The sequence below is a fragment of the Gopherus flavomarginatus genome, chromosome 9 (assembly GCF_025201925.1).
Source record: "Gopherus flavomarginatus isolate rGopFla2 chromosome 9, rGopFla2.mat.asm, whole genome shotgun sequence".
NCBI lineage: Eukaryota > Metazoa > Chordata > Testudines > Testudinidae > Gopherus > Gopherus flavomarginatus.
In genome coordinates, this window is record NC_066625.1 from 22,742,284 (window position 1) to 22,755,082 (window position 12,799).

General features: G+C 42.2%; 2 protein-coding genes across 3 annotated transcripts in view; both read left to right on the forward strand.

Moving 5' to 3' along the window:
* The window catches only part of ZC3H7A (zinc finger CCCH-type containing 7A), a 49,526-nt gene extending 47,694 nt beyond the window's left edge, over positions 1–1,832 (forward strand). For both annotated transcript variants that reach the window (XM_050966417.1, XM_050966418.1), the window contains one exon: positions 891–1,832. In XM_050966417.1, the coding sequence (XP_050822374.1) occupies positions 891–1,080 (190 nt within the window). In that variant the 3' untranslated portion in view covers positions 1,081–1,832. The remainder of the gene's footprint in view (positions 1–890) is intronic.
* A 3,133-nt stretch (positions 1,833–4,965) lies between these two features.
* TXNDC11 (thioredoxin domain containing 11) overlaps positions 4,966–12,799 on the forward strand; it is a 105,642-nt gene continuing 97,808 nt past the window's right edge. Inside the window, exon 1 of the mRNA XM_050966420.1 lies at positions 4,966–5,339. Within this exon, the coding sequence (XP_050822377.1) occupies positions 5,188–5,339 (152 nt within the window). The 5' untranslated portion in view covers positions 4,966–5,187. The remainder of the gene's footprint in view (positions 5,340–12,799) is intronic.

A 12,799-nucleotide genomic window follows, 5' to 3' on the forward strand; every position in this document is an offset into this window, starting at 1 on the left:
CTTTTTGTGTTAGGATAAAACTTCATTTAAAGAATAGCATTGGTACAATGTTGTAAGTACACTGTTATAAATATACCTCTCTATTTTCCTTAATGAATTACCTGTAAAATACAAGAAATGTATGCAGTCCCACCCACTATTCTCATGTAGCAAAGTATCTTGAAATTATGGGGGTGTTCTTTGCAAATCAGATATTCACTTGTCAGAGAAAATGCTGTCACTGGAAGCTATCTGTGAAATTTAGGTATGTTTCAAAGGGCCCTACACACCAAACTGGCCTGCTGGCTTTCTCAACGCTGGTTAGTAGACTCTACTAATCTGTCTTGTATTCCAGTTTTGGAGGACAGAGCCTTTGCACACAAGCCACTTGGCCTCAGGTGGACGAGTTAACATGCTTTAAATCAGTGGAGCCAGTCTAGTTGGCTTTGGGATTTAAGGTTGGAGCTCCAGAGTGCAGGCATTTTCTGTGGCAATATTAAAATCTTCATTTTATTGATAAAGAGAAAAACTAATGGTTGTCACAGACAGGGATTCTAATGATTTTTGGAACAAACTGAATTTAATTGATAGGTTAATATTTTTTTTGGAAGAGGGTGTGTTTGAGCAAAGTGGAGAAATGAGGGATGGAAGGCCAGAGCTCTGGCTCCTGTCCTCCAAAGACTTGTTTTTCCTTACCTGGTTCTTAAAGACTATTAAAGAGGGTAAACTTAACAGATGCATCTTCATTTTAGAGAGAAGAACATCTCTCTCTTAGATAATTTGTGCTGCTTTTAATTAAGGTCTAATTATGAAAAACATGGCTAGTAGAAAATATTTAAGACCTTTTAAAATCAGATAGTTTGTGATACTTTTGTGAAAACTAGAATACCAATTTAATTTTTTTTTAACAGATATATGGCTGGTACTTGCATTGAAGGAAACAGCTGTAAATTTGCACATGGAAATGCGGAGCTCCGTGAATGGGAAGAACGAAGAGATGTTCTAAGAATGAAGCTCAGCAAAGCAAGAAAAGACCATTTGATTGCTCCAAATGATAATGACTTTGGAAAATATAGTTTTTTGTTTAAAGATTTAAACTAATACTAAAATGATGCATTCATGTTACCTTATGGAAGCATAAACCAGAAAATTTTGACAGTAATCAAAAGCACGTGACAGAAAAGCAGCAGGTTTTCTGCTTATATTGGCATATATTGTTCCTCCTGAACAGCAAAATATAGTAGATGTAGGGGGATTCAGAAGACCTGTCTGTGCTCTCATGAAACAGAATGGTGAAGTAATAAAAAAAGATATATAAAGTATTACATGCTTATTCGCCTTCTGTTGGTCAGAACATTATGAAAGAGGCGAAGGAGGAGGGAGAGGTTATAATATGTAGGAAGCCCCCCTACTGTTGGTCCTTCAGATGAAAACTTTATGGTAAAATTACAAAACACACTGGGTGTTTTGGGCTAAGAAGAAAATTATGAATGAAAATTCTTTAAATGTTTTAATGAAGAGGATTTCTTTAAAACAGAACTTTGCTATTTATCTCTATGTAGGTTGTTAAAGAGGATTTTCTTATTAAAAAGGATTTTAAGCAAAATAACCATTTAACTACAATATACGTTGAATGGGTATTTTTTTCTCTATTTGTATATTTCAATATAATTTACTGAAAAGGATCTTGGGAGAAAAATGTATTGATTTATTTTGAAAATCAAGTAGTTAAAATTCTGTTTCTTGGTCTTTGCTGTTTAAATGATGATTTTGAAAGATTACACTTGTATGTCAGTATTGTGTATTGTATGAACCAATGTTACCTGTAATAAAGATAACTTTACATAAAGCTACTTTCTGCATGTTTCTTCTGATTGACTTCTATTTTGTATGAAAGTTACTCGCCTATTAGAAAAACCTTTTGAGCAACTAAAATCTAAACAATTATGTTTAGTCTATCTTCAAGTTATAGCTGATTTCTTGAAATAGTTTGCTTTGGACCTGCTGCTGACAACCCAAAAAGGGCAAATGTTAGGAATAGGTTTTCTACACTGTAGACCGAGTGGTCATTTGTACCGCACATTGGGCAACACTGATTTAGGTCAGAAAGTGCATTTTAAAAATAAAGCAGTAAAGCTTGCGTTAGCAGATTATTTTTAAGTGTCCACCCCCAGAGGAATGGGACAAAGTGCTGTCAAGTTTTGTATTAGAAGCATATGGTTCCCAGCCTCTTGTATTGGAGACTATCTCTCTTCTCCCTCTTTTTTTCCTCTCCCCTCCCACCCAAGTGAATCATACTTCACAACCCACTTCAGAGATAGGCCCCATCCAGCAGTGAAAGACCAAAAGAGTTATACTTTGCTCTGAAATGTCATTTCTGAACAAGGTTACCCTCTGGGTCACAACTATTAAATCTCTTTTCTTACTGCATTTTGTCTTTACTGCAGATCTGTCTGCCCGCCTCATTCCTGACATTCATTTGTGCTTTTCTTAATCCCACTCCCCCCAAAAAACCCACTTTCTTTTTAATTTGCTCCTTTATTGGGTCATCTGTTTCTACTGGGAAAGCTTTTAAGAATTATTTCAATGGCTTAAATGTGATTACTGGGATTCAGGCCATAGTTTAGTTCCATACATTTTACATTATGCAAAATCAGCACGTTCATGTACTTGCACACTAAAAACAAGCCTGGATATTGATCTGTCTCTTGTGGTCCATGAAATAAAAGTACAGTGGATTCAGATGATACCTTTAAAAATAGAACATGAGCCCTTGCATGATAAATGCACTTTACTCTGTCATACAGAAATTACGATAGGGTACACCAGTAACATAGAATATTTGGCTTGACCCTGAACTACCAGTTGTTGAAACACTAATCTTCATTACACTTGTCTTAGTTTGTTTTAATCAACTTCTAAGATTGAAATAGAACTTCTCTACTGGTCCTGTTCTTTCTATTTGGCAAACATTCCTGCCTCTTTTCTCCTTTCAGTTAACTTACCTACCACCCACATCAACAAGCTGTACTCCTGGTGCTTAATCAGTGCTTAGGACTCTCCACCCTTTGTACTCCCTGGTGCATACTTCAGGAGGTAAGGGTAGCCTTGTTGCCTGTGTCCCAGGTTTACCTCAAGTGGGTCCTGCGGGAGTGTGCTCCCCACCCACCTCAGGTCCTCCGGGTCTCTGCATAGAGTACTTGCTCTGTGAGCCCCCTTGGCTTTCCTACCCACATACCTTGATCCAGCAGGGCAACCTGCAGCTGGTTTGCATTTGAACTGCACCAAGGGCACATCTGTGCATGCTCGTGCTCCATACTCTCCATTTCCTCACCCTTGTGTCCTGCCCCGATACTAAGTAGCAGGACCTATTGCCACATATTGAGGGTGAGGAACCCTGGTGGGCCAGCTTATATTCCACCTTGGTCCCATAGTCCACTGGGCATATTAGTTGACTACTTCAGGTGGCACGGTTCACCCATTCTCGATACTTGTCCCTTTTGCTGTGTGAGGGAGACCCTGGCACATGTTTACCTTGAGTGTGCCAGGTTGAAGCCCCTTTTCCAGCTCCTTCTAGACCTACTGTGGCATTTTTGCCTACACTTCTTTCCCCCCTTCTCATATATGCACACCCTATCCATGGCCCCACAAAGCCATGGAATCTCCTTGTCAACCTCCTCCTAGTGATGGCCAAAGTGGCCGTCTACGATACCAGGGAGAGGATGGTGGCTGAGGGGGTTTTCTGCAACTATGGGGCCTATTTCCGATCCTCCGTTCACCCATCTGGGCAGAGTTCCTCTGGGGGGCATCTGCCAGCTCTCTTGACACCTTGGAGGAGCAGTGGGTGCTGCCCAGTGTTCTCTGCTCCATGTCCTCTTCAAGTTTCCTACTTTTGATCTTCTGAACTTCACACCTGTCTCTTTTTCTGTTGTCCCCCATAATTATTTCAGAGTCCTGGGCTCAGTGAATCCTCCCCATAGGCTGGGGAAGGGTCCTTTAGCTGTGAAACCTGATAGGACATCAATAAGCTGTTTGTTTCTTTTATTGTAAGTTACCTTGGATAAGAGAAACAACATGAAACAAGGTTGTATAAACAAAACCCCTTTACTGTTAAAAGCCTCCAAATTTCCTTAAACATAGCATGAGTTCATTTTTTGTGGACAGTACTCAACTGGGTAAACACTTCACAGAAGGGTGTGGTTCGATTCTTTTCACTTGTCCTGGATTTATTAAACCTGTAATATACTTGCAAGAATGAAACGAAGAGGACTTGAAAATTTAGCAAACATCTACTATGCTGAGACCAGTACAAAAAACGGTGTCCACTTTTCCCACATTGTCGCTCACAGAGGACTAAATAGTGGCTATAGAAAAGGATCAGGCACCAGAGCTGGCTGAAGATTCAGAAGATGCTCAACTCGCCTGTGTACCAATAGGTTTCATGCTTGGGAAGGGTAGTTGCAAAACCACAGAGGTTAGATGTTTAGCTTATATTTACAAACAATGCAAGAAAACAAGGGTTTGGTAAGAGTTCCATGCCACAGCAGGGGAGCTGGAACAATTTTTGTAGCCAGGGTTGCTGAGAGCCATTGACCCAAACTGTAAACCCTTCTTTACAGGATGGAAATCACTTCATGTCGGGGAGTGGTGCAGCACTAGTTCCAACACCTGTGGGCTGCAGTCTCTGGCCGCAAAGTCTGTCCACACACCTCGCAACTCTCCTGGAGGGTCCGTTGTGTTTTGATCATTGTCAAACGGGAAGGAGGCCTCGCTGGGACCGCGGGCAGTGCATAGGACCCTGGGCTCTGCGGCGACGTACCCCTCATGCAGCCCCCGGCGTGCTCCTAACACCCGACCTTCCCTACCCATTTCTATTGACCGAGGAGGCCTCGGCCGGGAGGGAAGGGCGTGAGGCTCCCTTCCCCGCGCTCTCTCAGCGGTTCAGGCGCAGCCTGCCAGGCTCTGCGCTTGGCTGCGGGCAGGCCTCAGCCAGGCGCTTCCCGCAGCGCGGGGCCGGGCCTGCGTGCGCCTGCTCTGGTGGCCGGGGCGAGCGAGGAGACGTGGCGGCGTTGGGTTCGCTTGTGTGTGGCAGCCGCCCCCAGCCGTCCCGCCCCAGGAGCCCCTGACAGGCCGGGGTAGGGAGACGTGTGCGAGCGCCAGCGGCCCGGCCTCGCCCGTCCGGCTCTCCCCGCCCCGGGCTGGGAGGTGATGTCGTTATGCGGAGACTCCGGCCACTCCGCTGCCCCTCGGCCCCGGCCCCAGCCCCGTGCTGCCCAGATGTCCCGGAGACCCGAGCTGGTGTGCGGAGCTGCTATCGTGCTGGGCTGCGCCCTCCTGGTCACCCTCAAAGTCACCTCCAGGTAACCCCCCCCCGGACGCGGAGATTCGCAGGGGGCTTCATGGGGCGGGCCGTGGGCTTCCGGCACCCGTGTGCACTCCGGGGTGCTGTGGGCTCCCCTGGGCGCTGGCGTGCACCCCCGGGCGCCTTGCTGGGAGAAGGTGGAGGTGCTGGGGGCAACCTGGGCACTGGCAGTGGCATGCACCCCGGGGAACCTCGCCAGGAGAACATGGGGGGTGCTGAGGGCTCCTGGGGGCACATGCACCCCACGGGGCCTTAGTATGCAGAGTTGGGAGGCTCTGAGCTGTTCTCAGGGGACTGACATATACCTCGAGGCCTTCAATGGAATATATTGAGATTTCTAAGCAGCCCCATTAGTACTGGTGTGCACCCAAAGGTATCTAATGGAGGACCTGGGTCATCCCTCAGATCTTGCACTGGAAGGACATTCGAGTTAACTGTGCTAGGATACTGACAGGCACCAATGATTCCTTAATGCAGGGGTTCTCAAACATTTTCCTACTATATCTATTTAAATATATAAAGTAACGGCAGGGAGGTAATTTTACTATGCTGTTACCAGAAAAGAAAGTGCAAAAAAGCGTTCAAATAATGTAAATGTGACTTCCATTAAAAAAATTATTTGTGTTTAAATTGATACATGGGAAAGTTGCAGCCTTTACAGTGCCAGAAACTGTAGTGTTCTATGCAGAGAACAGCACAGACAGTGGCACTGTAGAGTATTCCTTACATCTCTCCCAATGTACTTTCAATTTGACCTGGAGGTCTCAACCTGGACCTCTAAGGTTGAGATGGTAGTTTTTCCATGTCTGTTTACTCTCTTGTTTCTTTTCTAAGAAGTTGCCAGCTGGTACTAACTGTGATCATGGTTTTAACGATGAAGACTTTCAGATCAATAGACAGTGGACTGAGACTTCTAACTTCTTTTTTTATTCATAGGACAACAGTCAGTCAGATGATGACTGCTTTTGCTCACTATCTCTGAGGGTTAAAATTGCATGGGGGTAGTATATTTCATGGCCACCACTGTTACCCAGCCTCAGGTTTTTTTTTGTTTTTTTTTTTAAATTCCCCTATTGGTAGGGCCCTATCAAATTCACAGCCATGAAAAATACGTCACGGACCGTGAAATATGGCCCACCATGAAATCTGGTCTTTTGTGTGCTTTTACCCTATACTATACAGATTTCATGGGGGAGACCAGCATTTCTCAAATTGGGGGTTCTGACCCAAAAGGTAATTGCAGGGGGATCACAAGGTTATTTTAGGGGGGCTGTCCTTACTTCTGCACTGCCTTCAGAGCTGGGTGACTGGTGGCTGGTGGCTGGAGAGTGGTGGTTGGTGGCCGGGTACTTAGCTGCGAAGATGGTGCCCCACTAACAGCAGCACAGAAGCAAGGGTGGCAATACCATACCAGGCGACCCTTACTTCTTCACTGCTGCCTTCAGAGCTGGTGGCCGGAGAATGGAGGCTGGTGGCCGGGTGCCCAGCTCTGAAGGCGGAGCCCCACCAGCAGCAGCACATAAGTAAGAGTGGCAATGCAATAACATACCATGCCATCCTTACTTCTGCACTGCTGCTAGCGGTTGCTCTGCCTTCAGAGCTGGGTTCCCGGCCAGAAGCCACCGTTCTCCAGCTGCCCAGCTCTGATGGCAATGCTGCCAGCACTGCAGAAGTAAGCGTACCAGTACTGCAACCCTCCTACAATAACTTTGTGACCCCCAACAACTCCTTTTTGGGTCAGGACCCGTTCAATTACAACACTGTGAAATTTCAGATTTAAATAGCTGCAATCATGACATTTACCATTTTTAAGTTCCTATGACCAATGGACCAAAATTTACCTTGAATTTGGTAGGGCCCTATCTATAGGACAGTTTTTCTCAAGGAAGGGTGCACAGATGCCTCTTCTGATGCTTGCCATAGTGCAGTGGTTCTCAGCCTTGGGGGATCATGGTCTCAAGATAGGTCTCAAAGCTACTTTCTGGAGCTACAGGTTGTAAACATTTTTTCTCAGAACTTACACTTTCAATTAAAAACAAAAATATTTGTAGCTCTCTGGCTGCAGAGAAAACCTTTGTAAATAGCTGTAGAATTTTAATTTACTGTACAGGAAGCTGGCAGTGACACCTATATTTAAGTTGTTTATCACCTGTCTTGCGACCTTTACCTTCTGAGAATCTTCAGACCTCCATTGTTTGCAGCAGACCTTTGATGTTCAGCAGGCAGATAGCCCTGTGGGTACAGAAGTGCTATTTTTGTCCTTTGAAATTCTGTTAAGCTTTTGTTGAGATATAAACTATTAAAAATAACCATTTATTTTCTCTTGCCCTCTTAGGAAGACTTTGGCAGCATGCCAAAAGAATAACTAAAAAAAATTATTCTAAGCCTGGCCCACCACACACTGTTCTGAAAACATCTGGGAACATCTGGAGCTGCTGTAGCAGGGTAGAGAGAAAGAACGAGCCGGGCTCCTCTTCTCTCCCTCTCACAACCTTAGCCCAATACATGGCTCATGTTCCCCTCTTGGGGCATTACAAATAGCAGGAACCTCCGACCTCCTCCAGGAGAAGAGTAGAGAGAGAGCTGGATGGGCTCCCTCCAACCATTCCTGGACCTGGCACGTGGCTGGGGATGCCACATGGCACAACAGTTTCCCCCACAACCATTGATGTAAAAGGTGGAGGGAGGAGACCTCAGCTAGGCTCCCCTGGAACCAGCACCTGGACACAGCAGTCTATCCCCTTCTGCTGGTGCCCACTATAATATGTGGTCCTGTAGCTCAAGTGGTAGCAATCTGTGGTGCAGCACTGCAGGCACACTTTTCAAATCCTCTTGCTGATGCATAGTGGGGAGATTGTCATAGTTGCACATGAACTTGTTTTTATCTTTATTCATTTAAAAAACACCCAAGTGCCTCAAACCTAGGAAATCGCAAATGAAAAACTACATTAATAGAATGTTACTTAGGATGCAAAATTAAGCATTCAGAAGTTAGGAAATGTCAGATTTCTGGGTAATCTTGAATCTGTTCCCTTTTGTTGATGTTTTATGGTACAGTCTTTAATTATAGCTTCACATGCTATTTTTTCCACAGGACTGCGTTTCAGTCAGTGCAGCGGTTGGGTGTATGAGGATGAATTAAAGTTGCACAGACAAGTATAAATCTGGTATTTCCTAATCTTTGAGTGCTTGACTATGCAACTTAAATAATGATCTTTTCATGTATTTTAGTATACATGGAATATATATATGTATATACTTGCTTTAGAGAGTATGCAAGTCATGAGATGGTCAGTACTAATGTAGAAATTGTATTTTAAAATATATTATAAAACAACTATACTAAATATGAATGCCAACTTTGATCATATATGACAAACAAAGATTAAAAATAATGTGTTAGAACATAGTGCTGGTTTTTGTACTGAAACAGTACACGTGGCAGTAAAGTTAATCACGTGCTTTTTTTCAGGATTAAAGTCTAAATGTACGACTATAGATATTAGGTGGATAAAATGGACCTTTAAACAAACAGTTTAAACTGATTTTTATGGGCTGATGTTTGTGTAGCAGTTCATCTAATATTCCTCCATATACCTCATGCTTATTATAAATGTATAATCTATGCTTGTTCAGGTCCAACCATTCACTTACCGCCTCACATTGGTACTAACATTTATTGTTATCCTTTTGATGCAGAAATGGTTGTGGATCCTGGCTCTCCTTTTCCCTCTAGTAGTTTGGAAATGGTTAAAATTGAGAGCAAACAGAAGTTACTTTGCTATGTATTCAGAAGCCCATGAAGCATTAGGTTAGAAAAAATCAATGTAAAAGCTGCCGGACCATAACTTCTTTCATTGACTTTTTTTTTTAAAATTACTAGTTCTCCCCCACTCTCAATTGGAGGCTGGTCAAATATTATTCCTTTGTTAGTTAAATTTAAAATTGTCTCACAGTTTAAAACCTTTCCTGCACCCCATTTGAAGAGAGAAATCTTATCAGTTAATATGTTTTTCATAGTAAAGCATCTTCTATTTAGATTCTTATTTGTGGCCATTAATCTGAATTTTGTAAAGTTCTTGTTTAAAATTCCAAAACTTTTGGAATTCTAAAGCCTAAAACTTTCTTTTAAATAAAAATTTAGGATTCCTATAACTTTAGAATATTTTACTGAGGGTTATTACTAAATGTTGAACTCCAATACAAATGAGTGAAGAGCCACAGTCTAGTGCAGAAAATTTAGGATCTGTTTCATAAAAGCAAGCAGAATCATTCATACACTTTTGACAAATCAAAGTGAGTGTAGTCTTGAAGTGCTAAAAAAAAAATCAACATTTTTGCAGAGCAGTTGTGATCATGAAAAGTGTTTTTTTGCATGTTAGTGTGTTGAGGGCAAAATAATTTTATTCCAGGGTTACTAAAATTGTGGCCTGGAGAAACAAAGAACAGCTAGACTTAATTACTAATAATTATTTTTCATCATGATATTAGATGCGCATCCCTCTCCAGGCTCTTACTATAGATTAGAGGATACCATGACTTAGGCAAGAAAGACAACTTTACAGGCCAGATTCTGATCTCATTTATACCAGTGTAAATCTGTAGTAACTCAATACATTTATTTTGCATTTAAGCCAATGTAAAAGAGAGAGAATCTGACCCTGAGAATTCTTACAGTACAGTAAGAATCTAGGCCACAATCTTGCAAATACTTACAAACATGCTTCATTTTATGACCGTGAACAGTCTGGGAATGCACAGGAGTAAAGTTGAGCATATGCAGTTTTTGCAGGATCTGGATGCTATATGTGATAGCATTAATAACTACTGTCCAGAAACTATTTATTCTATCAGAAAAACAACAACCTAAAACAGTGTGTTCAGTTCCACTGCTATCTCTTTTGTTATTTCTTTCTTGTGGACAGTTTCTAATAAGAGATTGTATCTCCTACGTGAGTGAGATCAGCTTCCTGTAGAATCATAGAATATCAGAGTTAGAAGGGACCTCAGGTGGTCATCTAGTGCAACCCCCTGCTCAAAGCAGGACCAATCCCCAGACAAATTTTTACCCCAGTTCCCTAAATGGCCCCCTCAAGGATTGAACTCACAACCCTGGGTTTAGCAGGCCAATGCTCAAACCACTGAGCTATCCCTCCCCTCCTGTAGGGAACATTCTTCTCTAGGAAAGCTAAAGCAGAAGTTAATATACCCACAAAACAATAGGACCACCATGTGTACTTATTACACATAATCCTGATAGTGTGTTGTTGATGGAAAAGAAATATTGTTTAAAGCAGGGGTGAAAGTAACTTAAAGGACTTACCGGTCGCCGGAGTCCTGAGTGGGAGTGGGGCCTCAACTGGAAGAGGCGTGGCCTCAGCCGGAAGAGATGGGACCTTTCAAGATTTAAAGGCCCTGGGGCTCTGGCTGGAAGCCCCAGGGCCTTTAAATCACCCTGGAGCTACCAACAGCAGAGGCGGCTGGGAGCCCTGGGGCTCAGGGGAAAATTAAAGAGCACGGGGCTCTGGCCGCCGCAGAGCCCTGCTCCCTTTAAATCACCTTGGGGCGGCAGGGCTCGGGCAAGGATTTCAAGGGCCCGGTGCTCCTGCCACAGCGGGGAGCCCCGGGCCCTTTAAATCGTCTCCGGAGCCCTGCTATTTCTGGGGTAGTGGCGGCAGGGCTCCTGCGGGGATTTAAAGAGCCCAGGGTTCTGGCCGCTGCTGGGAGCCTGGGCCCTTTAAATCCCTGCCGGAGCCCGGCTGCAGGGTCCCCGGGGCTCATACTAGCTTACTTTCACCTCTGGTTTAAAGGTAGGTGAATCTTGTTTATTTTGTCACAGATCAACTAGATCAGTTTATAATAGACAATGGTAAATACTGTGAAATTCAGTAACTGAAAGGAGAGCTTTTATTCAATCATTGAAAACAAGCCACTTTAATTTAAAATCTCTTTTAAACCCTCACTTCCTTTAATGAGTGATCTGTTACAGGTAGTTAATTAAAATTGAGAACAGATCCTCAATTATAAATCAGCATAGCTCTATTGAAGTCAGTAGAACTATGCTGATTTACATCAACTGAAGACCCAGTCCAAGGATCTTAAATTAAAAGGTTTAGCTTGGTCAGCAATACCAAGAATATGGTGTTCAGGTATTCAGAGTTTAACGGAAGAAGCTATTAATAAACATCCAGATCCAACAATATGTCAATACTGAAGTAGAATAAATTTCAGTAATAAAGTTAACCTAAGCCTTGTCATTGTTTATGCAACACTGCATGCATCAACCAAAACTTTAGGGTTGGTGATGGAATCTTGCAGGGTTTAATTTTTCTTCCTGGCTTTTGGGTTCTTGCTGTTCCTTGCTGTGGGCTGCAGGTACTGCTGCTTTTGCTCTGAGCATCTTTCATTCTGTAATGCGTTTCTCTCCTTCTTCACTGTGTGTGTTTAGTCCTCTGGTGTGGTGTTTTAGCATCTGTGTTGTAAATTGCAACGGATGTGAAGGCAATTTTTAAGCACTTTCTCAAAGTTAAATTGCTCAAAGTTAACACATCTCTTAAGAGATGTTGTTAATCACTTCTTTACTGGTTTATCGCCTTATGTGTTGGACTCAGTCGCTTCTTTGGCTCATGCCTATGTAATAGGATTCATCAGTTCATGTCAACATTTGTAATGCTGTGTCTTGATAAAAATAGCTTTTAAGATATCTTTGAATACCTAACATTTGTCTTCAGTGCATTTTCTGAATGTCAGTTTAGTTCCAAAAATATTTGGGTACTTGAAGGGCTTTTTTGAATGAGTATAAGCATGTAGATATAGAATCACAGCTGGTTTAAATCAGCATTACTGAGTTATTATTAGTCTAGTATTAAACTAGTCTCTCCAAAATGTGGCTTCTTATATGAAACCATTTTTCAGGACCGTTTTTGCATCTTCTAAGTATGGTGAGTTAGTTGCATTAGAACAGTAATTAATTCCCATGTTAATATAAATATCTGTGTATTCAAGCAGCTTCTGAAGTTTTCAATAACAAAAGCTCTAAGGAGATGTAACATAACATTTTTGGTACTGTGTTTTTAGCTAGAGTATGTCATTTTCTACTTTATAATTCCTTAATACTGTTTTAATGAAAAATGTGTGTTTTTAGAAATGAAACACTTGCAATCAAAAGAATAACTTACAAATCATGAAGGATAACACAAAGTAGTATAAGTATTATGGGATAAATAGAAAAGGTTTTCCGCTTTAGTTAAAGGTATGAGCTGACAGTAAACTCTAGCGTGCTTTTTCTTATCTTTAATATTCTACTTGTGTGTTTCTTTTTTTTAATTCTTGTAAAAGAAAGGTTTTGCAAATTAATCAATGCTCAATATAAACTTTATTCTACAATAATTCCCAAATAAGAGAAAGTATAATGTACATTTTAAATAGAGATTTGTCAATATAAGAGGAAGGGATGAG